This window comes from Chelon labrosus (assembly GCF_963514085.1).
Source record: "Chelon labrosus genome assembly, chromosome: 13".
NCBI lineage: Eukaryota > Metazoa > Chordata > Actinopteri > Mugiliformes > Mugilidae > Chelon > Chelon labrosus.
This window is the reverse complement of record NC_140346.1, coordinates 29,951,336-29,976,746: the sequence shown is the minus strand read 5'-3', so window position 1 is coordinate 29,976,746 and position 25,411 is coordinate 29,951,336. Positions and strand designations below refer to the sequence as shown.

At 48.0% G+C, this 25,411-nt stretch overlaps 3 protein-coding genes across 4 annotated transcripts; 1 reads left to right on the top strand and 2 right to left on the bottom strand.

Moving 5' to 3' along the window:
- Nucleotides 1-696: 696 nt before the first annotated feature.
- On the bottom strand, nt 697-10,837 carry eif2a (eukaryotic translation initiation factor 2A). Its single transcript, XM_084559464.1, has 15 exons — nt 10,803-10,837; nt 9,966-10,035; nt 9,783-9,854; nt 9,562-9,680; nt 9,375-9,474; nt 9,210-9,292; nt 6,614-6,687; nt 6,387-6,531; nt 6,188-6,304; nt 5,959-6,115; nt 5,787-5,871; nt 4,135-4,467; nt 3,811-4,041; nt 3,674-3,739; nt 697-1,033 (listed from the first exon to the last, which is right to left on the bottom strand). Exons 1-15 carry the CDS (start codon nt 10,828-10,830, stop codon nt 974-976), a joined length of 1,740 nt encoding a protein of 579 aa, XP_084415590.1. The 5' UTR covers nt 10,831-10,837; the 3' UTR covers nt 697-973.
- A 570-nt stretch (nt 10,838-11,407) lies between these two features.
- Nucleotides 11,408-13,943, top strand: serp1 (stress-associated endoplasmic reticulum protein 1). The gene is made up of 3 exons (XM_084559488.1): nt 11,408-11,626; nt 11,869-11,941; nt 13,480-13,943. The coding sequence occupies exons 1-3, from the start codon at nt 11,543-11,545 to the stop codon at nt 13,518-13,520; spliced, it is 198 nt and encodes a 65-aa protein (XP_084415614.1). The 5' UTR covers nt 11,408-11,542; the 3' UTR covers nt 13,521-13,943.
- Nucleotides 13,944-14,526: 583 nt separating this feature from the next.
- On the bottom strand, nt 14,527-22,293 carry mmp23bb (matrix metallopeptidase 23bb). 2 transcript variants are annotated; one of them, XM_084559470.1, is made up of 8 exons: nt 22,224-22,293; nt 21,026-21,126; nt 19,896-20,050; nt 19,229-19,396; nt 15,796-15,960; nt 15,606-15,716; nt 15,391-15,517; nt 14,527-15,308 (listed from the first exon to the last, which is right to left on the bottom strand). In XM_084559470.1, the coding sequence occupies exons 1-8, from the start codon at nt 22,272-22,274 to the stop codon at nt 15,116-15,118; spliced, it is 1,071 nt and encodes a 356-aa protein (XP_084415596.1). In that variant the 5' UTR covers nt 22,275-22,293; the 3' UTR covers nt 14,527-15,115. The 2 variants fall into 2 exon arrangements, with proteins under 2 accessions (XP_084415596.1, XP_084415597.1); XM_084559471.1 differs by having other exon boundaries at nt 19,896-20,035.
- Nucleotides 22,294-25,411: the final 3,118 nt, after the last annotated feature.

Genomic DNA, 25,411 nt, shown 5'->3' with positions numbered 1-25,411 from the left:
CACTCCAGAGAACGCGTCTCCACTGCTCTAGAGGCCAGTGGCGGCGTGCTTTACACCATTGCATCCGACGCCTTGCATTGCACTTGGTGATGTGTGGCTTGGCTGCAGCTGCTCGGCCATGGAAACCCATTCCATGAAGCTCTCTGCGTACTGTACTTGGGCTAATCTGAAGGTCACATGAAGTTTGTAGCTCTGTAGCAATTGACTGTGCAGAAAGTCGGCGACCTCTTTGCACTATGCGCTTCAGCATCCGCTGACCCCTCTCCGTCACTTTACGTTGCCTACCACTTCGTGGCTGAGTTGCTGTTTTTCCCAAACGCTTCCATTTTGTTATAATAGAGCTGACAGTTGACTGTGGAATATTTAGGAGCGAGGAAATTTCACGACTGGATTTGTTGCACAAGTGGCATCCTATGACAGTTCCACGCTGGAATTCACTGAGCTCCTGAGAGCGGCCCATTCTTTCACAAATGTCTTGTTTCACAGTCTGCATGCCTGAGTGCTTGAATTTATACACCTGGGGCCAGGCCAAGTGATTAGAACACCTGATTCTGATCATTTGAATGGGTGAGCGAATACTTTTGGTAATATAGTGTATGTTGATGATGTCACTACCTGGTTGACCAGCTGATCAGAGTCTCCAGCTGTGACTGATTCATGGAGTCATCAGTTTGTGTCAAATAAAAACAGACGCCGTGAATTTTTTCAGAGTTTATTTCGTCCTGTAGTTGCCGTGAACATGAGGCTTTTATTGTGAAAGGAACACTGTACAGCTGTTGCATAGCAACAGGGTTCAAGAATTCAGCTCCTTGGTGACTCCTACATTTCCCAGAATTCCTCTGGAGCTACTCCACGATCAGCTCATCACTCTGGAGGCCTGTCCATTACAAAGTTTCTGCTAAGCCCCACCCCTAAACTTTCAGACTGCGGTAAGTTTCAGAGTGTTGCATTGTGGGATAGGGGGCGTGGCCTGTCACAGCTGCAGCTCCTGTAGCTCCTTGAGCAGCTGCTGCTCCTTCTGCATCTTCTCCAGCTGTTTGTCACACAGACATTTACAGAGATGTAACATCAGAGTAGATATCATTACAATCATCAGTTCATTCATTCATAAATAAACCTCCACCCAATCATCAGTTCATTCATTCATTCATTCATTAATAAATAAACCTCCACACAATCATCAGTTCATTCATTCATACATTAATAAACCTCCACACAATCATCAGTTCATTCATTCATTAATAAATAAACCTCCACCCAATCATCAGTTCAGTCATTCATTCATAAATAAACATCCACCCAATCATCAGTTCATTCATTGATTCATTCATTCATAAATAAACCTCCACCCAATCATCAGTTCATTCATTCATTCATTCATTAATAAATAAACCACACAATCATCAGTTCATTCATTCATTCATAAATAAACCTCCACCCAATCATCAGTTCATTCATTCATAAATAAATAAACCTCCACCCAATCATCAGTTCATTCATTCATTCATTCATTAATAAATAAACCTCCACACAATCATCAGTTCATTCATTCATACATTAATAAACCTCCACACAATCATCAGTTCATTCATTCATTCATAAATAAACCTCCACCCAATCATCAGTTCATTCATTCATTCATAAATAAACCTCCACCCAATCATCAGTTCATTCATTCATTCATAAATAAACCTCCACCCAATCATCAGTTCATTCATTCATTCATAAATAAACCTCCACCCAATCATCAGTTCATTCATTCATTCATTCATTAATAAATAAACCTCCACCCAATCATCAGTTCATTCATTCATTCATTCATAAATAAACCTCCACCCAATCATCAGTTCATTCATTCATACATTAATAAATAAACCTCCACCCAATCATCAGTTCATTCATTCATACATTAATAAATAAACCTCCACCCAATCATCAGTTCATTCATTCATTCATAAATAAACCTCCACCCAATCATCAGTTCATTCATTCATACATTCATAAATAAACCTCCACCCAATCATCAGTTCATTCATTCATTCATTCATAAATAAACCTCCACCCAATCATCAGTTCATTCATTCATTAATAAATAAACCTCCACCCAATCATCAGTTCATTCATTCATTCATAAATAAACCTCCACCCAATCATCAGTTCATTCATTCATTAATAAATAAACCTCCACCCAATCATCAGTTCATTCATTCATTCATAAATAAACCTCCACCCAATCATCAGTTCATTCATTGATTCATTCATTCATAAATAAACCTCCACCCAATCATCAGTTCATTCATTCATTCATTCATTAATAAACCTCCACCCAATCATCAGTTAATTCATTCATTCATTAATAAACCTCCACCCAATCATCAGTTCATTCATTCATTAATAAATAAACCTCCACCCAATCATCAGTTCATTCATTCATTCATAAATAAACCTCCACCCAATCATCAGTTCATTCATTCATAAATAAACCTCCACCCAATCATCAGTTCATTCATTCATTCATTCATTCATTAATAAATAAACCTCCACCCAATCATCAGTTCATACATTAATAAATAAACCTCCACCCAATCATCAGTTCATACATTCATAAATAAACCTCCACCCAATCATCAGTTCATTCATTCATAAATAAACCTCCACCCAATCATCAGTTCATTCATTCATTCATTCATTCATTAATAAATAAACCTCCACCCAATCATCAGTTCATTCATTCATTCATTCATTCATTAATAAATAAACCTCCACCCAATCATCAGTTCATACATTAATAAATAAACCTCCACCCAATCAGTTCATACATTCATAAATAAACCTCCACCCAATCATCAGTTCATACATTCATAAATAAACCTCCACCCAATCATCAGTTCATTCATTCATACATTAATAAATAAACCTCCACCCAATCATCAGTTCATTCATTCATTCATTCATAAATAAACCTCCACCCAATCATCAGTTCATTCATTCATTCATTCATAAATAAACCTCCACCCAATCATCAGTTCATTCATTCATTCATTCATAAATAAACCTCCACCCAATCATCAGTTCATACATTAATAAACCTCCACCCAATCATCAGTTCATACATTCATAAATAAACCTCCACCCAATCATCAGTTCATTCATTCATAAATAAACCTCCACCCAATCATCAGTTCATTCATTCATTCATTCATTCATTAATAAATAAACCTCCACCCAATCATCAGTTCATTCATTCATTCATTCATTAATAAATAAACCTCCACCCAATCATTAGTTCGTTCATTCATTCATTCATTAATAAATAAACCTCCACCCAATCATCAGTTCATTCATTCATTAATAAATAAACCTCCACCCAATCATCAGTTCATACATTCATTAATAAATAAACCTCCACCCAATCATCAGTTCATTCATTCATTAATAAATAAACCTCCACCCAATCATCAGTTCATACATTCATTAATAAATAAACCTCCACCCAATCATCAGTTCATACATTCATTCATTCATTAATAAATAAATCTCCACCCAATCATCAGTTCATTCATACATTCATAAATAAATCTCCACCCAATCATCAGTTCATTCATTCATTCATTAATAAATAAACCTCCACCCAATCATCAGTTCATTCATTCATTCATAAATAAACCTCCACCTGGTTCTTCTGGAGAACTTCTCCTGCCGCCTGCTGCTCCTTCAGCTCTTCGATGGCCTTCAGTTTCTGAAACACACCAACGCATTGTTCAGACAGCGACCGATCACAGCGCAGAGCTCCGCCCCCCTCTACCTCACCTTCTTCAGGTTCCTTATCTTCTTGTCCATCTCAGGGTCACCGCTGCTCGCCTCTGATTGGCTGCTGCTGACGGGGGCGGGCCCAGACACAGGGGTGGAGACAGGATCAGTTTTCAACTCCTTTGACGCTTTCTTTGCTTCTCGTTTCTTCTGATTCTTCAGAGCTGATTTAGACAGAGACTTCTCTCCAGCAGGTCCCTGGCGGAGGTCCTGAGGAGGCTCGTCCTCGTGCTGAGAGACAGAGAGACAGAGAGACAGACATAGAGACAGACATATTGACCAGTGATGTCATCACTGGTCAACTGACCTAACACAAGTCCTCACCAGTTTCCCGCTGCTTGTGGCCGGTAGGTGTCTGAGAGCAGGTGGGCGGTACGCCTGAGTGGGCGGAGCCTGCGTGGTTCCCAGCTGAGTGGGCGGTGCCTGGTACCTGACGGGCCGCTCCGGGAAGCTGCCATCGGGGAACGGCTGCCAACGGACCTCCCACAGCTCTGAGCCAGCACCAGCCTCCCATTGGTGCAGAACGCCGCCGGAGTAGTGCCAGATCTTATACCCGTTACTGACCCGCAGCCGGGGGGAGCAGGTCGCCGTGACAACGTGCTCGCCATCGGGACACCAGGAGAAATGAGTGGCGTCTGGAGCCTGAGGTTTGGACACCTGAAGGGGGAGGAGTCTTACAGTGAGATGGCGGATGGTGGGGTCAGACAGTCTGACAGAGGGGGAGGAGTCAGACAGGGAGGCGGTGGTGGAGGAGTCGAACAGTGAGACGGCGAGGGAGGAGTCAGACAGCAGGGGGAGGAGTCAGACAGCAGGGGGAGGAGTCAGACAGTGAGATGGCGGATGGTGGGGTCAGACAGTCTGACAGAGGGGGAGGAGTCAGACAGGGGGGTGGTGGGGGAGGAGTCAGACAGGGAGGCGGTGGGGGAGGAGTCAGACAGGGAGGCGGCGGGGGAGGAGTCGAACAGTGAGACGGCGGGGGAGGAGTCAGACAGAAAGACGGCGAGGGAGGAGTCAGACAGCAGGGGGAGGAGTCAGACAGTGAGACGGTGGGGGAGGAGTCAGACAGTGAGACGGCGGGGGAGGAGTCAGACAGTGAGACAGCAGGGGGAGGAGTCAGACAGTGAGACGTGGGGGAGGAGTCAGACAGAAAGACGGCAGGGGAGGAGTCAGACAGTGAGACGGCGGGGGAGGAGTCAGACAGTGAGACAGCAGGGGGAGGAGTCAGACAGAAAGACGGCGAGGGAGGAGTCAGACAGAAAGACGGCGAGGGAGGAGTCAGACAGCAGGGGGAGGAGTCAGACAGTGAGACGGTGGGGGAGGAGTCAGACAGTGAGACGGCGGGGGAGGAGTCAGACAGTGAGACAGCAGGGGGAGGAGTCAGACAGTGAGACAGCAGGGGGAGGAGTCAGACAGTGAGACGTGGGGGAGAAGTCAGACAGTGAGACAGCAGGGGGAGGAGTCAGACAGAAAGACATCGGGGGAGGAGTCAGACAGCAGGGGGAGGCGTCAGACAGTGAGACGGCGGGGGAGGAGTCAGACAGTGAGACAGCAGGGGGAGGAGTCAGACAGTGAGACGTGGGGGAGAAGTCAGACAGAAAGATGGCAGGGGAGGAGTCAGACAGCAGGGGGAGGAGTCAGACAGTGAGACGGCGGGGGAGGAGTCAGACAGTGAGACGGTGGGGAGGAGTCATACAGCAGGGGAGGAGTCAGACAGGGAGGCGGTGGGGGGAGGAGTCGGACAGGGAGACGGCGGGGGAGGAGTCAGACAGAAAGACGGCGGGGGAGGAGTCAGACAGCAGGGGGAGGAGTCAGACAGTGAGACGGCGGGGGAGGAGTCAGACAGTGAGACGGTGGGGAGGAGTCATACAGCAGGGGAGGAGTCAGACAGGGAGGCGGTGGGGGGAGGAGTCGGACAGGGAGACGGCGGGGGAGGAGTCAGACAGAAAGACGGCAGGGGGAGGAGTCAGACGTCTCACCTGTTTGTACTTCTTGACATCCCACACCTCCATCTGTCCCCTCAAGTTCCCGAAGCCGGCCAGGACCAGGAGGTGTCCCTGAGGACTGGAAACAGGACGACTGTTAGATGTACCTGTCCTCAGAGATGTCCTGTCTGTCCATCAGCTGGAGGACAGATGTGTTTTCCCTCACCTGTAGTAGGCGGAGTTTCGGGGTCCAGTCCCGTAGTCGAACACCGGGTCACACCTGAGGTTGAAGACGGTGGCTTTAGCCGGCATGAAGCCGTAGACCACGCAGAACTCTGAGGAGCTGGGACTCCACGCCACGTCGTAGATCGGACCGCTCTTAGCTGATGGACAGAGAGTCAGTGATTAATTATTAATTATTAATTACTGATCACGGTTCAGGTTCTTAGTCTCACCCAGCTGAACCACGGCCGTCTCTCCATTCACAGCCAGGTAGTGCAGCGTCTGCTCGCCGTAGTACGACGCTCCACTTTTATCCACCTCAGTGCTCGCTGTCACCAGAACTGCAGACGCTGAACAACGAGAACCTGATCAACAGCTGATCCACAGCTGATCTATAAATCAGCTGTGGATCAGTTATTAATAAATCTGTACCTCTCCTGTTCCACTGCATGCTGACTCTGTCTGCTTTGAAGAAACTCTTGTTGGCCAACGCCGCCGTCGGACCCCCCAGCACCGGGTACTGGTAGAGACGGACAAAGGACGGTGCACCTTTACTGCCGGGGACGTAGACCGCTATCTGCAGGGGACGGACAGGGGGGACAGGTGAGACAGGTTCAGATAGGACAGGTCAGACAGGGTGTGTTGGGTCAGCTGCTCACCTTGCTGGGTTGACCTCCAGGTGACAAAGAAAAGTCTGACACCTTCTGCATGTGGAGCTTGTTGGCGATGACGTCTGGAAGGATGAGGACAGATGAGACCCTGAGGGACTCTGAGCTGATGAGTCAACCAGCCAGTCAACCAACCAACCAACCACCTCTCAACCAACCAACCAACCAACCAACCACCTCTCAACCAACCAACCAAACAACCAACCAACCAACCACCTCTCAACCAACCAACCAAACAACCAACCACCTCTCAACCAACCAACCACCTCTCAACCAGACAACCAACCAACCAACCACCTCTCAACCAACCAACCAACCACCTCTCAACCAGACAACCAACCAACCAACCACCTCTCAACCAACCAACCAACCACCTCTCAACCAGACAACCAACCAACCAACCACCTCTCAACCAAACAACCAACCACCTCTCAACCAGACAACCAACCAACCAACCACCTCTCAACCAACCAACCAACCACCTCTCAACCAACCAACCAACCAACCAACCACCTCTCAACCAACCAACCAACCAACCAACCAACCACCTCTCAACCAACCAAACAACCAACCACCTCTCAACCAACCAACCAACCACCTCTCAACCAACCAACCAACCACCTCTCAACCAACCAACCAACCAACCAACCAACCACCTCTCAACCAACCAAACAAACAAACAACCAACCACCTCTCAACCAACCAACCAAACAACCAACCACCTCTCAACCAACCAACCAACCAACCAACCACCTCTCAACCAACCAACCAAACAACCAACCACCTCTCAACCAACCAACCAACCACCTCTCAACCAACCAACCAACCAACCAACCAACCAACCACCTCTCAACCAACCAACCAACCAACCAACCACCTCTCAACCAACCAACCAAACAACCAACCAACCAACCACCTCTCAACCAACCAACCAAACAACCAACCACCTCTCAACCAACCAACCACCTCTCAACCAGACAACCAACCAACCAACCACCTCTCAACCAACCAAACAAACAACCAACCACCTCTCAACCAACCAAACAAACAACCAACCACCTCTCAACCAACCAAACAACCAACCACCTCTCAACCAACCAACCAACCAACCAACCAACCAACCAACCACCTCTCAACCAGCCACCTCTCAACCAAACAACCAACCAACCACCTCTCAACCAACCAACCACCTCTCAACCAACCAACCAACCACCCACCTCTCAACCAACCAAACAACCAACCAACCACCTCTCAACCAACCAACCACCTCTCAACCAGACAACCAACCAACCAACCACCTCTCAACTAACCAAACAAACAACCAACCACCTCTCAACCAACCAAACCAACCACCTCTCAACCAACCACCTCTCAACCAACCAACCACCTCTCAACCAAACAACCAACCAACCACCTCTCAACCAACCAACCAACCAACCAACCAACCCCCTCTCAACCAACCAACCAACCACCTCTCAACCAACCAACCAACCACCTCTCAACCAACCAACCAACCAACGCCTAGGGCTGAACGATATGGACATAATTATACCAGATATCTCGATATCGATACCATTTTTTTAAAGTCCTCTTTCTAGACTGTGTACACGGGTACCATGTCTTTTGCAATGTGGTATGTTATAGCGTCTGTAATGTGTTTATGTCTGGTGGACGTCGACTCATACGGTGTAACGCTACTGAACGCATCAGCAATCAAACTTTGATTGGGCTTCTTTTGGGATGACTGAGAAGTCCCCGGTGTTTCTCACAATACACTCTTAGAGCAGCACGTGATGGTGTTGTTTCATGTGGTGAAACATGTTTCATGTGCTTCTTGCTTCGTCGCAATTTTCGCCAAGCGACCATCACGACACCTCGCTCTGGTTTACGTCATCATTTTAAATCCAAAATACCTCCAAATAATGGAAGATGATTTATGTTTTGGCACCAAATCAGATTCTGTACGAGTGACACGGGAATCAACTGTCTCTCCCATCCCATCCCACAAAAATACTCCCGTCATATCCCGATCACGTGACTGCCCCCCAACAAAAATCCTGTCCCGCAAAATCACGAGAGAAAGACTCCCAGATCCCGTCCCGCTCCCTATGTTGTTGTCTAAAGTTGGGTGCAGCGTCATTTTTTAATTTAATCTCTGGCTCTGTCCCGCTCCCGTTGATTATCTGCTCTATCCCGTCCCTGTCACGTTACCAACAGTGAAACTGACTCCCGTACTGCGAGACTCCCGTGGGAATACCGTGACCCGCGGGAGTCCCGAAAAATTGTCACCCTCTATTCTGCACGGCCACCGGCCGCATTATCTTCCACACTCACTTTACTTTCTTTCTTTTTAATTTCCCCGCGGTGTGTGTAGTGTGTGTAGTGTGTATGTAGTGTGTGTGTGCGTCTCAGTCTCCGTCTCCCTCACTCCCGCCCTCATATGTTTGTCATTGGTCTATATCGTTTATATCGTTGCTTTTTCAATATTAATATCTTGAATGTTCATATCTAGATATAGATACGATAACGATATATCGTTCAGCCCAACCAACCACCTCTCAACCAACCAACCAGTCAAGTTTCTTACTGAAGTCGTTGTTCTCGTAGAAGTGAAGCTCGTTGCTGACGCCCCTCACTGAGATCTTCTCGTCTTCAGACCAGCTGGGACACCTGCAGAAGATGTCTCCCATCAATCAGTCAACAATCAACCAACCATAAATCGTCAATCAATCAGGTGTGAGCTGGGACTGACCAGAAGTCGACCTTCTTCTGATACAGAGCTTTGATCAGTCGTCCACTTTCCACGTCCCATAGCTGGAGGTTAGCGTCCCCCTGGGGACAGTCCTGAGACTCTGAAAAAGAGACACTGATCAGTCCATTATTGATCATCTCTCTACCCTCCCCTCCATCCCCCACCCCACCTCACCCCCACCCCTTACTGCTGTACGGTTGCCAGGTAGCCAGGATGTTGTTGAGAGGAGAAAACTCCAGGAAAGTCGTCTTTGGGAGGTCAAAGGTCGACACCACAGAGCCATCTGACGTCCTGACCACAGAGACACTGGTGGAGGCAGACAGGTGGGAGAGACAGGCAGGTGAGAGAGACATACAGGTGAAAGAAAGACAGGTGATCATCAGTAACATCATCAATCATGAGACGTACTTGTGTCCGTTGCACCAACTGAACAATGTCCCGTCTCTGCTGAATGTCAAACACCTGCTGACCCGAGAGTCCCTGAAAGACAAGAGTCGTTGGTTATTTGACTGTTGGTTGTTTGTTGTTGACTGTTGGTTGTTTGTTGTTGACTGTTGGTTGTTTGTTGTTGACTGATGGTTGTTTGTTCACCTGTGGAAGGCTGAGTGCTGTTCACACTGGGGGGGTCCACAAAGAAGAGACGTTCCATCTGATCCACGAACTGAACCACAGACAAGAGTTCATTAAAACAATCATAATAAATACTGATGAATAATAATCAATCATAATTGATAATGATCAATAATGATTGTCATTTACTGATCAGAGTCAGATCAATAACTCAGCAGATCAGACTCCGGTCATTTCACTCCAGGTTCATAGATTATGACTGATGGATTGATTGTAAAGTGTTTAGTAGCAGATATTTCTTCTGTGACGGACCCCGTCAAGAAAACGATGAATTTAACGTCTCTGTGTCTCCAGCTGACTACAGCTACACACTAAATGTTCCCGGACTTTCCCTTAGAATCAACCCGTGTTACTTCACACTTCGGCGGATAGAACGCATTTCTAACTGGATCGGAACCGTTCAGAACCGGAACATCACCGACTTCAACTGAGCTGTGACTGAGAGACTCTTCAACTCTAGGGAGATGAACTGTGTTAAAAACAAACAAATAATGACTGTTTGATTAATGCCGAGTCCATCTGAACACTTCAAAAGTTTGACTTCAGTCAGTAGTTTAGTTTTGGGACCTGTGGTTGTTTCCACAGATCAGCTCGATCACTGTCAGATTTCCCACGGAGTTCGGCGGACTGTTAATCTGACTGAACGGCCGGACGTTACAGTGATTCTGGGAGCTGATTGGCTGATATCTGACTCTGAGAGAGTTCCTGGGGAAGCTCGACAACATGTCAGCCTGAAAGCTCCGGACGAGAAGACTATCAAAGAGCTGGAAGGAGCTGGAAGGAGCTGGAATCACCCACCTGCCAACAGAGGGACGGGGGGCGCCATGTTTACGTGAGCCGGAAAAGGAAAGCAGCTTCCCGGAAATGCGTCAGAGCAGCAGGAGGCGGGACACTCAGTGCCACATCAGCAGAGACTTTAACGGACGTCGATTAAAAATTAAATTTTTGAATTAGTTAATCGACGATGATCGAAACGCGTGATTACGTCCGTCTCGAGTTCATCTCATTTACTGCAAGAAACAGCGATTTATTTATTTTTTTGTAAAAGTCGAGGGTTGAGTTGAGTTAAAGTTGCGGCAATTTAACCGGAAATGACTGGTCTTCCGTTTTCAAAATATAAGGGGACATTACATGAATGTAATAACTTTAAATCATTTTTATCAGTTTAGTTTTTATTATGGAACAATCAATATTATTGTCTGAATACGTTTTAATGTGTGTTTATATTTTGACATTAAATCTGAATCTTCATGATTTCTGTACGTTTAAAAATGAGGGAACGCCATTTTGGATTTAATTTTGAAAGAGCAAACAGGAAGTTTTATTTTGGCAAGTGGCAACTTTACGTGAGAGGCTGCGCGGTCTGTGGGCGGGGTCAGACCGAGAGAGAGGCGGGGCCTCTTCTTTTAGATACGTCGACAAACGAGAGAGTTGATTCAGTGTAAAGAGGCAGAGGAGAGCGCGAGGAGAGAAACAACAAATAAACAAACAAATAAACAAAAAACACCGACAAAACAACCGAAGAAGAAGAAGACAAGATGGTGGCCAAGCAGAGGATCCGCATGGCGAACGAGAAACACAGCAAGAACATCACTCTTCGAGGAAACGTGGCCAAGTCAACGGTGAGTCCTGAACAGCTGGTCGAGAAGCAACGCGACTCATCGATCAACCTGATCAGCTTCATTGACCCCGAGTCAGTCAGGGGAACCAATCAGCTGTTTCACGTTAACATATGGATCGATACAGAGAGAGATCGCTGATCAAAGAGTCCATCAGCCAATCATAGAGCGACTCCTGATCATGTCACCAATCAGATCGATCAGAGTGATCACATGATCAGTAACGTCGTCAATGTTTGTTACAGAGGAACCTGGTGGAAGATAAAGGCGTCGGACCGTGGCTGCTGGCTCTCTTCATCTTCGTGGTCTGTGGATCAGGTCAGTCCTCTTCTTCCTCTTCTTCCTCTTCCTCTCTCCTTCCTCTTCTTCCTCTTCTTCCTCTTCTTCCTCTCCTTCCTCTTCTTCCTCTCTCCTTCCTCTCCTTCCTCTTCCTCTCTCCTTCCTCTTCTTCCTCTTCTTCCTCTTCCTCTCTTCTTCCTCTTCTTCCTCTCCTTCCTCTCCTTCCTCTTCCTCTTCTTCCTCTCTCCTTCCTCTTCTTCCTCTCCTTCCTCTTCCTCTCCTTCCTCTTCTTCCTCTCTCCTTCCTCTCCTTCCCCTTCCTCTCCTTCCTCTTCCTCTCCTTCCTCTTCCTCTCCTTCCTCTCCCTCTCCTTCCTCTCCTTCCTCTCCTTCCTCTTCATCTCCTTCCTCTCCTTCCTCTTCCTCTCCTTCCTCTTCCTCTCCTTCCTCTTCCTCTCTTTCCTCTCCTTCCTCTTCCTCTCCTTCCTCTTCCTCTCCTTCCTCTCCTTCCTCTCCTTCCCCTTCCTCTCCTTCCTCTTCCTCTCCTTCCTCTCCTTCCTCTCCTTCCTCTTCCTCTCCTTCCTCTTCCTCTCCTTCCTCTCCTTCCTCTCCTTCCTCTTCCTCTCCTTCCTCTCCTTCCTCTCCTTCCTCTTCCTCTCCTTCCTCTTCCTCTCCTTCCTCTCCTTCCTCTTCCTCTCCTTCCTCTTCCTCTCCTTCCTCTTCCTCTCTTTCCTCTCCTTCCTCTTCCTCTCCTTCCTCTTCCTCTCCTTCCTCTCCTTCCTCTCCTTCCCCTTCCTCTCCTTCCTCTTCCTCTCCTTCCTCTTCTTCCTCTTCCTCTCCTTCCTCTCCTTCCTCTTCCTCTCCTTCCTCTCCTTCCTCTTCTTCTTAAATCACTGATCGTGTTTATTGTTTAAGTTTCAGGAGCGTTTGGATCAGATTCAAGTTTCTGTTGTTTTAAAAATAAATTTCTTCAATTAAAAGCAAAAATAAAACAAATTTGCAGTTTCAAAGTGATGTCACATTACCATAGCCCCGCCCCCGACGTCACTGGAAGGGGCGGGGCCTCTGTGTTATTAGGCGTGTTCGACTTCATGCAGATCTGACTTGACGTGATGCATGCTGGGATGTTCATGCTCATAGACCTCGAATATGATTGGTTAAAATGAACTTGTTCTACCCAGCATGCATCACGTCAAGTCAGATCTGCATGAAGTCGAACACGCCTCATGTCACGCTGCTCCAGGTTGTTTCAACCCGACAGGAAGTGACCAGTAGTGAACACCTGGCTGCTCCAGGTGTTTAAACCTGTTATCTGAGCATGCGCAGACTGGACAAAGGTCAGTGAGCGAGCAGACGTCTCACTCTGCTTTAAAAGAGAGAGAGCGAGAGAGAGCGAGGGAGAGAGAGAGACGACCAAAGTCCAGATACTCTGATCAGACTGAGTTTATCTGTCAACCAGCTGATCAGCTGATCAGTGAACACAGTCGATACATGACAGAGTGAATCAGCTGATGATCAGGTAGTGGGAGCTCATGAATGAATGTTTGATTAATAAACTGAGTCTGTGTTTTGGTTGCAGCCATCTTCCAGATCATCCAGAGCATCAGGATGGGAATGTAGACTGACGTCATAGACAGGGGGCGGGGCCACGCCAGCGGGCTGCTAAAGGAGGAGGAGCTACGTCGAGGACAGCAGACCGCCATGACATTGCCCCCGCCCCCCACCTCACTGAAACATTCCTGAACTCTGACAGGCTGCTGTCACCTGCCTATGAACTAAGCCCCACCCCTAAAGGCCCTCACCTAGACCCACCTGTGCTATCTGTTGTCCTTCTTTGTGTTTCACTCTGTGCCTTCCTGTGTTTTGTGAGCTTTAGCTCCGCCCCTCATCAGTCTGATAGGGGTGGCTATCACATGACCAAACCTGTCTCCTCCTCAAATGGTGGACAGGATGAAGGTGTGGAGGTGTAGACAGGTGAGTCTGCACCGTGTGGAGACTCACCTGAACGTCAACAAAGATCAATAAAGTTTCACTTTGAACGACGACGAATCCGGTCTGAGTCTGTGGCGGGAAACGGTGGATGTGTACTGATGGTTATTGATGATTAGACTGGTTTGTGTTGGGTCCAGTGTTGGTGCAGTAGCTGGTTCCCTCCACCAGGTGGTGCTGTTTGTTTGAACCAAGCTCTATTCAGAAAGTCAGACATTTAAGAGTATCCTTGTTTGAGTGTTTCATTTAAAATAAGTAATAATTTAGAAACTGATCAATAATCTTATTATTAAAACATGTTCACATAAAAGAGTCCAGCAGGTGGCGCTATTCTAGTGGGAACCACAGAGCTGAACGTATCCCATAATCCTTCTCTGCCTCACATTCATCTGATCAATCAGTACTCAGATATTTACTTATATTTTTTCTATATTTGTGATATTTGTATATTTATTCATGGACACATTTCAGACTTCATCTTATTGATCAGCTGTTGGTTCACTTATGTCAACGCAGCGCCTCCTGCTGGTCGTTAAACTCCAAGATGGCGCCTCGGACTCTGACTCAAACTCTGAACGTATCAAGAAAAGAATCTGAAAAAGCGAAGGAAAGATTTTTATTTATAATAATTGTGACATTTCTCTGGTTCAAGCTTATAAATGTCCCCGTTTCTCTGGTGAACACACATGTCAAAGGGGACGTGTTAGCATTGTAGTAATTTAATTACTGCAGCTAATGTTAGCAAGTTCAAGTTAGCAAGATAATTCTAGCAAACTAATGTATGTAGGGTTATGCTAGAAAGCTAATGTTAACAAGGTAAAGTAAGCAAGATAATGCTAGCAAGCTAAATGTTAGAAAGGTTTTTAGCTCATGTTAGAAATCTAAAGTTATCAAAACAACAATTACTAGCTCATGTTGACAAGCCAATGTTAGCTAGCCAACAGTAGCTAGCTGACGTTAGCTAGCTGACGTTAGCTATCGTCCATATTTTATCAGCTGTAGAAACATTCTGTTTGTAATAAACGTAATAATAAATGTTAGACGCAGAAGCTGAGCGTAAACCTTCTGATGAAATAAAACGTCTTCACGACGTCTTTCAGGACCAACGGGCCGTCTCACAATTCTTATGAGGACACCGACAGGGACGTGATGTCTCTATGAGATCGTAGTTAAATAGCGTCTAACTCCCAGACACTTTCTGACGTCTCTGTTCGTCCCCGGCGTCCTCAGCTGTTGGACGGGCGCTCTGGTTTCAGGCGGATGGCCCAGGAGTTGGCCGACACGACGTTGCCTTGGCGATGGATGCGACAGGTGTAAACGCCCTCGTTAAACTCGTTAGCAACGATGCGGAGGTCTCGGTCCTTCATGACGATGTGTCCAGGGACAGAGGTCAGGATCTGCTCGCCATCTTTGAACCAGCTGCACAGAAACAGAGTTTGTTTAGTCTGACGTTCGTCCCTCCATCTGTCAGACAGTAAACAGGAAGTAGAGGTCAGCTGACCTGACTTTGGGCGGGGAGCGGAGGTTTTTGGTTCCACAGCGGAAACCTACCACCTTCCCCCGGGGAACCAACTTGACCTTGACATTGGCTGGAGGTGGGGTTGGCGTGGCAACCAGCTCTAGGGGCTCTGCAGCAGTAACGAGACACAGACAGGAAATGAAACGTTAACGAGACACAGAACCAGGTCAGAGGTCAGAGGTCAGGTGTGGTCTCACCGTAGCAGAGGTCACAGCGTCGAGGACAGTTCTTCTTCATGAAGGTCTTCCTCCGCTCACAGAAGCCGAGTCGTGCCCACGGGTCACAGACCCTCTTCTTGTCCAGACAACCTGAGGACCAACAAACACACCTGAGACCGGCTGCTCTGGGTCCAGGACTCCCTGAGCGCTGTCTGTCAGGACTGCTTACCGTAGAGTCTCTGGATGCCCCAGACGTCGTCCTGGCCGACGTTCCTCTGACCCGTGTAGGTGGCGTTGGGATGCATCAGAGCTGCCGGGTCTCTAGAGTGCCACAGACCCAGAGCGTGACCGATCTCGTGAGCCGCCACCTGGACCAAGTCGTTGAGCCAGACGCCTGCAGAACATCAGAACCACAGAACCCCAGAACATCAGAACCTCAGAACCTTAGAACATCAGAACCACAGAACCTAAGAACCACAGAACATCAGAACCTCAGAACCACAGAACCACAAAACATCAGAACCTCAGAACCTCAGAACCACAGAACCACAGCACCTCAGATCATCAGAACCCCAGAACATTAGAACCTAGGAACGTCAGAACCACAGAACATCAGAACCTCAGAACCACAGCACGTCAGAACCCCAGAGCATCAGAACCACAGCACGTCAGAACCCCAGAACCCCAGAACCCCAGAACATCAGAACCTCAGAACCTTAGAACATCAGAACCTAAGAACCACAGAACAGCAGAACCTCAGAACCACATAACCACAAAACATCAGAACCTCAGAACCTCAGAACCACAGAACCACAGCACCTCAGATCATCAGAACCCCAGAACATAAGAACCTCAGAACGTCAGAACCACAGAACATCAGAACCTCAGAACCACAAAACATCAAAACCACAGAACCACAGCACGTCAGAACCCCAGAACATCAGAACTACAGCACGTCAGAACCCCAGAACCCCAGAACATCAGAACCACAGAACCACAAAACATCAGAACCTCAGAACCACAGCACCTCAGACCATCAGAACCCCAGAACCCCAGAACATTACAACCTCAGAACCTCAGAACCTCAGAACATCAGACAACGAGCTGGCCTACAACCGTCGGTGGCATCGTGTCACGTCAGATATGAGAAACTGTTGATGAATCCAGGTGTTACTGATGATGCCGTACAGATAGAGGAACGTAGAACATTAGATGAATCCAGGTGTTACTGATGATGCCGTACAGATAGAGGAACGTAGAACATTAGATGAATCCAGGTGTTACTGATGATGCCGTACAGATAGAGGAACGTAGAACATTAGATGAATCCAGGTGTTACTGATGATGCCGTACAGATAGAGGAACGTAGAACATTAGATGAATCCAGGTGTTACTGATGATGCCGTACAGATAGAGGAACATAGAACAGATCAGCTGAGGAGGCAGCTTGGATGTCTACATCAACAAGTTGTCAGGGTTCTGTCACTGTTTCCACCAGCTGTTCTCAAACTATAGAGCTACTGACTCTGAAACGATGCCTGTTTTCATATCAGCTGTCTACGTACCACCAGTACGTTGGAGCTGTACCATCAGTGATCAGCAGAAGAACACCAACATGTTAATGTGGCGACCAGAGGAACATCATTCTAGACCTGGTTTACACAAACATTACCACAATATCAACTGTCTCCGCCCGTCCCTCACCGGCGACAACACCGCCATCCTGGTCCATCCTGGTCCATCCTGGTCCATCCTGGTCCATCTTCTCGTCAACTCACTGGATGACCCCCTCCAGATTATCACCAGGACTCCTTCTTCTCACCACATCACCCTGTTCTCCAGCAGCTTCATTCAAAGCCCTCCACATCCTGGCCCCTCCTTATCTGACTGAACTTCTCCACATCAACACACCCAGCCAGACTCCGGCTTCACATCCATCAGCCTCACCATGACCACCATGGGGTCCAGAGCCTTCAGCCGTTACGCCCCCCGCCTCTGGTATTCCCTTCCACCAAACATCCGTAACATTGACACTTTGGCTATTTTCAAATCCCATCTCAAAACCCACCTGTTCCTGCCGGCGTTCCCTCCCTGACTGTCACTGTCTCCAGATGTTTTATTTTTATCTTTTAGTGTCTTATACTTGTAGTTTGTTAAATGCTTTTGATGTCAGTTATGATTTTAAACCCTGTTTTACTTGTACGGTGACCTTTAAATAAAATGTATTATTATTATTATTATTACAGACTCATACATCCTTGTACTCGTGTTGTGTTTTTCCTATTGCCCCCCCCCCCCCCCCCCAGTTCTTAGTTGACGACCTTTAGCCTTGAGTTGACGTAGCTCAGGTGGTTACCATGGTGATGAGTGAGTGAAGGAGACAGTCCTCTGAAGACGGTCGTAGTGAGACACTGGGTCCTGAGCTGTGAATAAGTAAAAGCAGTGACTGTTTGCTACGGGACGGGGGGCGCAGAGCAGCAGCTCAGGTCCAGAGTGAGTGAGTGAGTCTCTGGTGACAACATGAGTGGTATTGTCCTTATGTATGTCATGTGCTTAGGTCAATAATTAACCCCTTAACACCTGAATTGATTTTTCAATTATATAAAGAAATGAATTATTTGTGTTTTTGGGTACCACTCCAGTCGGTCCTACGAGAAACTGGTGCTTGCAAAAGGTTCCTAGGAATTTTTTGAATGTTCACAAACCGACATTGGAGTATTACATGCGTTACTTCGGCTGCAGTCTGAACGGAAACAGTGCGTCACGAATTTGCGACACTAGGCATGAAGGGGTTAAGTCATTATTTGTCTCAGGTAATGTGTTGTCAGCACGCTAATGCTAGCAAGCTAAAGCTAAAATTAGCAACTCAACTCAACTTTATTTATAAAGCATTTTAAAACCAATCACAGCTGAAACAAAGTGCTGCACAAGACAAAGCGATAAAAACAGTTAAACACTAAAACAATTAAAACAATTAAAACACTAACCCAGAGCAGGGTCTCATGCTGGGTTAAAAGACAAGGAATAAAAATGGGTTTTAAGACAAGTTTTAAAAGTGGACAGTGAGGGGTCTTGTCTGATGTGCAGTGGTAGATGGTTCTATAGTTTGGGAGCAGCAACAGAAGTAGCTCTGTCCCCTCTGAGCTTAGACCTCAGTCCCTCTAGGAGCAGCTGATCAGCTGACCTGAGACACCCAGCAGAAGTGTAAGGATGGAGAAGCTCAGAGAGGTCAGGTGGAGCCAGACCATTTAAAGATTTAAAGGCAAATAAAAGAATCTTCAAATGAACTCTAAAATGCACAGGCAGCCAGTGGAGGGAGGCCAGAATGGGACTTATGTCCTCCCTCTTACGTCCTCCAGTTAAGAGACCAGCAGCAGCATTCTGGACCAACTGGAGACGTACGAGGGACGACTGGCTGAGCCCAAAATAAAGAGATGGGCTTCACCTTTACCAGCAAGCTGAACTCGACCACTGCACCAGTTTACTGATCCAATTTAAAACCACTGTCAGATTTGAGACTGATGGCTTTAGATAAGATCCCTACCTTATGTTATCAGACTAACGCTACAGAACCACCTCCTGGACCAGAACATCATCCTCAGCTGAAACTCAAACTATTTTATTTTTATTTTCCGGTTCTGTCACCTGCCCACCCCCCTCACCTTGTTTCCAGCTGAACCTGGACTTCCCGAGGATCCAGAACTCGTGGTTGTCGAAGTGGATTTCTCCTCGCGGCGGCAGGAAGGCGTGAGCCAGCTCCCCGTTCAGACCATCGAAGCACGGGTGGAGAGGAGACCACCAGCAGTCAGTGTGGTTAAAGGTGTAGAAACCTAACGCACCCACAAAGAGAACCCAGTCAAACACATGAGGCCTTTAGCTGCTTAGAAGTTCCCCTGGGTTCCTTTGGGACCTCTCAGACTATTATGGAGTGATCTTTGTTGGTGGACCACTCCTGTGGAGGGGAACAGTCGTCTTCAATCTGTCTGACTGTGGATTATTTGTGGGTTCCAAACTCTTTAGAGATGGTTCTGGAACCTTTTCCAGCCTGATGAGCAACAACAACTCTTTCTCTGAGCTCCTCAGAAAGCTCCTTTGTCCACAAACATGTGTTGTGAAGATCAGACTGAGACAAATCCCTGATTTATTGAAACTAAACCAGGAACTGAACCACACCTGAGTCTCATTACATTGATGGAAACACTTCTGAACACATGGACTCTGATTGGATCCTAGAGGAGCTCCTCTCTGATACGTAATATTGGCTCACTTTAGTCTAATAGTTCTGTCCGTGTGTGGTTGGGTTCTCTTTGTCTACTCTCAGTTTGGTACCGATTGTGATGTCGACGGTGACGTTGCCGTTGGTAACCTCTGTGAAGGTCAGCGGGGACACGTCGCTCCACTTGGTGAAAGCGATGCTGATGGCCTTCCTGGTGTCGTCCTTGTTCAAGGTGTTGGGGAACTGGACGATCCTGAGGACAGAGACACTGAGACAGATCAGACGCCTCCTAGTGACAGAACTACAGAACAACAACAGTAAACAGGAAGTAACATCCATCAACATCTGTTCAGATTCACTCATAACACCTGGACGTTTTTTGGCCCCGGCCCTTTTATCATTCCTGGTCCGGGTTCTGGTTCTGAGTAACAACAACCATTTTTCTGAGGAGCTCAGAAGGGTTAGGGTTACTTCTAGTCCTAGTCCCAGTTCTGGACCTGATTCTTGTTCTAGTTCTAGTCCTGGTTCTGGAGAGGGTTCCTGTTGTAGTTCTGGTTCTCGTCCTGGTTCTAGTTCTGGTTCTGGTTTTAGTTGTGGTTCAGGTCCTGGTTTCTGGGTCTGGTTCTAGTCCTGATGCTGGTCCTGTTTCTAGTTCCGGTCCTGTTTCTAGTTCTAGTTCTGCTCCTGTTTCTAGTTCTGGTCCTGTTTCTACTTCTAGTCCCGGTCCTGTTTCTAGTCCTGGTCCTGTTTCTAGTCCTGGTCCTGTTTCTACTTCTAGTCCCGATCCTGTTTTTAGTCCTGGTCCTGTTTCTAGTCCCGGTCCTGTTTCTACTTCTAATCCCGATCCTGTTTCTAGTTCTGGTCCTGTTTCTAGTCCCGGTCCTGTTTCTAGTTCTAGTCCCGGTCCTGTTTCTAGTTCTAGTTCTGGTCGTGTTTCTAGTTCTGGTCCTGTTTCTACTTCTAGTCCCGATCCTGTTTCTAGTTCTGGTCCTGTTTGTAGTTCTGGTCCTAATCCTGGTCCTGTTTCTAGTTCTGATCCTGTTTCTAGTCCCGGTCCTGTTTCTAGTTCTGGTCCTAATCCTGGTCCTGTTTCTAGTTCTGGTCCTGGTCCTGTTTCTAGTCCTGGCCCTGTTTCTAGTCCCGGTCCTGTTTCTAGTTCTAGTCCCGGTCCTGTTTCTAGTTCTGGTCCTGGTCCTGTTTCTAGTCCCGGTCCTGTTTCTAGTCCCAGTCCTGGTTCTGGTACCTGTATGTGATGTTGTGGTGAGTCCATTTCTGTCCCAGGGGGTTGATAGCGTAGCGTTTGTGTCTCCTTCCTCCGTCAGAGGACGCTCTGCTGTTGGAGGTCTGGAAAAGAAACACACCCTCAGTTCCTCTGACGTCCCCCCCCCCCCCCCCCGACACACACATATCTGTCGACCACATGTCAACACATTCCTTTACAGCCCCCCGACTACACTTTACTGTCCATGGTTAGATATGGAGACAAGAGACAAAAAGGACAGAAAGAGACAGGAAGAGACACAGAGGACAGGAAGAGACACAGAGAACAGGAAGAGACACAGAGAACAGGAAGAGACAAAGAGACAAAAAGGACAAGAAGAGACAAAGAGACACTGATTAGACCTATACTACTGACTGATTTTAATATACGTAACCAGATCAGACCAGACTGAGGGGTCCTGACTAGACCAGACCAAGGGCCTCTAACCAGACTAGACCAGACCGAGGGCCCCTGACCAGACCAGACTAGACCAGACCGAGGGCCCCTGACCAGACTAGACCAGACCAGACCAGACCGAGGGCCCCTGACCAGACCAGACTAGACCAGACCAAGGGCCCCTAACCAGACCAGACTAGACCAGACAGAGGCCCCCTGACCAGACCAGACTAGACCAGACCAAGGGCCTCTAACCAGACTAGACCAGACCGAGGGGTCCTGACTAGACCAGACCAGACCAGACCGAGGGCCCCTGACCAGACTAGACCAGACCGGGGGCCCCTGACCAGACTAGACCAGACCGAGGGCCCCTGACCAGACCAGACCAGACCGAGGGCCCCTGACCAGACTAGACCAGACCGGGGGCCCCTGACCAGACAGACCGGGGGCCCCTGACCAGACTAGACCAGACCGAGGGCCCCTGACCAGACCAGACTAGACCAGACCGAGGGCCCCTGACCAGACTAGACCAGACCAGACCAGACCGAGGGCCCCTGACCAGACCAGACCAGACCGAGGGCCCCCGACCAGACCAGACCAGACCAGACCGAGGGCCCCTGACCAGACCAGACTAGACCAGACCGAGGGCCCCTGACTAGAGACTGAACTATAAAGAGTCAAATAAATCAGTTCATACATTAATTAAATACTAATTATTAATTAATTAAATGTTTTTATTTTCTGTCTCTGATCAAATGAAATCAGTTTTATTTTGTTAACTCACCTTCATCATTATCATCATCATCGTCATCATCACCAGCTGAAGCAGGTCCATGTTGAGTTCTGGTGTCCTACACGGTCCGAACCATGACCCCCCACCCCCTAGCCCACCCCCGTCAATCAGTCAGTCAGTCCGTCTGTGTCCTGGCGGGAAACACCGAGTCCGACCCGAACAGCCTCGACCAGAATCATGAAAACGAACCGAGCCAGAATCTGACCCGAACCCGGCTCGTCTCTTTCCAGAACCAGCTGACCCGGCGGCCGCTCTGAGTCCGGTCCCGGTTCTTCTTCTCGGCTCCGGGACAAACTGAGAGAACTTCCCGGACAGTGCGCTCGCTGCTGCAGCGGGGCGGGTCCGGAGGGGCGGGGTCAGGTGTGTGTGTGGAGTTTAACTCTTCTCCTGCTGAGCACGAGACTCGCACTTCTACAAACAAACCCAGACCCGCTCCTCGGTGCGGCCTCTGAGGGGCCTCTGGGGGGCCTCTGGGGGGGCCCGTGGCTCGGGGCCACAGGTAGCTCTGACCCCAACCCTGGGGTGTTTACTCAGCAGCAGCCTCCAGATGTGGAGAGTTTGACTGAAAACATCTGTTCAAACAGACGGAGACTTCCTGTCCAACTGGAAAACAAGGAGGACAGTGTCTCTTCCTCTGTGTCTTCTGTCCTCAGCTGCAGGTCCCTCAGGTCGTTCTCTAATGACAGAAACATTAATCCTCCTCCAGAACCTGAACCAGAACCAGAACCATGTTTATTAATAACAGGTTGGTGGGGTTCCTCAGGGATCAGTCCAGCCCCACCTGCTGTTCTACCAGAGACTCTGGAAGAACCGGTTCAGATTACCTTAAACCAAATTAATTAAAAGTTTAAAGTCCCATTACAGCTCAGGACCTGGTTCCTGAGGCCCCTGATGATTTGAGGAGTTCCTCAAGGCATGAATCATCCAGGGTTCATACTGATAGCTTAGAATTAGCATTGATCATCTAGCCTTAGCATTGATCATCTAGCCTTAGCATTGATCATCTAGCCTTAGCATTAGCGTTAGCATTAATCCCTTAGCATGGTTCCTCGGGGCTCCAGTGTTTCCTGGTTTGACTGACAGGTGACAGGTGTGGAGCAGCAGACTGGTGCAGTGGCTCCGTCCTCTGTCAGGGTCACCTCCTCTCAGCTCATCAATGCTGAATGCTAATCAGCTGGCGGCCTGACAGACTCCCATGATGCACTGCAACAACGCTCTGTCCTCACTCTGCCTCCCTCTCTGCTAGCGGAACCACGGGCGATCAAAACTCACACCTGGAACTAAAGTGATGATGATGATGATGATGAGACAGCAGTATTAATCTTCATCATCATCATCATCATCAGACTATAACACAGTTTAACGCTGCAGCGTTTATGGTCCAGGTGAATCTCCAGGTACCCGGTACCAGGTGACCCTGGGTCAGATGAACCTTACCCAGGGTCACCTGGTACCACCCAACATCTGACATCCAGGTTCTGGACACTGAGAGTCTGGAGGTTGGATCATGATGGGACATGTTAGACCTCAGGACACAAAGTACCGGTGCCTGATCCAGCTTCACTAACCTAACTGGTTTTGACTAGACCGGTGCCTGATCCAGCTTCACTAACCTAACTGGTTTTGACTACACCGGTGCCTGATCCAGCTTCACTAACCTAACTGGCTTTGACTAGACCGGTGCCTGATCCAGCTTCACTAACCTAACTGGTTTTGACTAGACCGGTGCCTGATCCAGCTTCACTAACCTAACTGGCTTTGACTAGACCGGTGCCTGATCCAGCTTCACTAACCTAACTGGTTTTGACTAGACCGGTGCCTGATCCAGCGATGGAGGAGGGCGAGGAAATCGGCCATGTTGGTTCTGTCCATCAAACCAGGTGTGTCTGAGATGGTCCACAGAGGTCCAGTCCAATGACTTGTTCTTGTCCTTGTCCACCATGACTGGAGGCCCAACATTGTTAGCACTAGCATTAGCATTAATGATCTAGCAATAACATGGACATTAATGACCTAACATTAGCATCAGCATGAATCAATTAGCATTAACATTTTAATTAGCATTAATCATGTAGCATTAGCATTAGTAACCTAGCATTAGCATCAGCAACAGATAAACAGCTGTAACCAGCTGTTTATTGTTTTTATTGTTTTTATTCTGTTGATGAAATAAAAACATTATAATTAGTTTGTTTTGTTTTTGTGGAACAACAGGAAGTGATGTCATCACGCTCCAATCAGAACCAGCAGAAGGTCCAGGTCTAGGACAAGGTGGAGACAAGCTACCTGAGGACATGTCAACAGGAAGTGGTTCAGCTAGCGACGGAGGAGGCTCTGGTTCTGGTTTCAGGTGGAGTCTCTCTGTACCCCACCAGACCCCGGGGGCGTCCTGGCTCCTGCTGGACGTCACTCAGAGAGACGGACTTTCAGCTGGAGCTGAAGGACGACGATTTAATGACTCGTCTGTCCATTCATCTGTCCGTCCACTGAGACACCGAGACACTGAGACACTCTCTCTCTCCCTCAGGTTCCCACGCTCACTTCTTCCGTTTTCCTGAATGAAACGACTCGTCTGTTTCTACTGGTTGCTGGTTGTCATGGAGACCGACTGAAAACACTGAAACAAACTCCTGCTGATGGGATGGAGCCTCAGTAATATTACTGATCACTTTCACCACCAGGACGTCCCAGACTAAATAACAATAATAATAATAATAATAAAATGATGATGCCTCCCAGCCAGAAGGTTCTGGGTTCTGGTTCCTTTCTGTGTGTAGTCTGCATGTTCTCCCTGTGTCTGCGTGGGTTCTCTCCAGGTTCTCCAGCTTCCTCCCACCGTCCAAAGACATGCTGGTTAGGTTCATTGGTGATTCTGTCTCTCTGTGTTAGCCCTGGGACAGACTGGAGACCTGTCCAGGGTGGACCCCCCCTCTAGACCAATGACAGCTGGGATAGACTGGAGACCTGTCCAGGGTGGACCCCCCCCCCCCCCAGACCAATGACAGCTGGGATAGACTGGAGACCTGTCCAGGGTGGACCCCCCCCCACCCCTCTAGACCAATGACAGCTGGGATAGACTGGAGACCTGTCCAGGGTGGACCCCCCCCCCCTCTAGACCAATGACAGCTGGGATAGACTGGAGACCTGTCCAGGGTGGACCCCCCCTCTAGACCAATGAC

Excerpts from the sequence above, each read along its gene's own strand:
- eif2a (XM_084559464.1), bottom strand. The coding sequence starts at position 10,830 with ATGGCGCCCCCCGTCCCTCTGTTGGCAG. Across the intron at positions 10,036-10,802 it reads CCCCGTCCCTCTGTTGGCAG|TTCGTGGATCAGATGGAACG; the intron begins GTGGGTGATTCC and ends TCTGTGGTTCAG. Across the intron at positions 6,532-6,613 it reads CTGGAGGTCAACCCAGCAAG|ATAGCGGTCTACGTCCCCGG; the intron begins GTGAGCAGCTGA and ends CGTCCCCTGCAG.
- mmp23bb (XM_084559470.1), bottom strand. The coding sequence starts at position 22,274 with ATGGACCTGCTTCAGCTGGTGATGATGACGATGATGATGATAATGATG. Across the intron at positions 19,397-19,895 it reads CACCGTCGACATCACAATCG|GTTTCTACACCTTTAACCAC; the intron begins GTACCAAACTGA and ends TGGGTGCGTTAG. Across the intron at positions 15,518-15,605 it reads ACGCTGTGACCTCTGCTACG|AGCCCCTAGAGCTGGTTGCC; the intron begins GTGAGACCACAC and ends TTACTGCTGCAG.
- serp1 (XM_084559488.1), top strand. The coding sequence starts at position 11,543 with ATGGTGGCCAAGCAGAGGATCCGCATGGCGAACGAGAAACACAGCAAG. Across the intron at positions 11,627-11,868 it reads GAAACGTGGCCAAGTCAACG|AGGAACCTGGTGGAAGATAA; the intron begins GTGAGTCCTGAA and ends TGTTTGTTACAG. Across the intron at positions 11,942-13,479 it reads CTTCGTGGTCTGTGGATCAG|CCATCTTCCAGATCATCCAG; the intron begins GTCAGTCCTCTT and ends TTTTGGTTGCAG.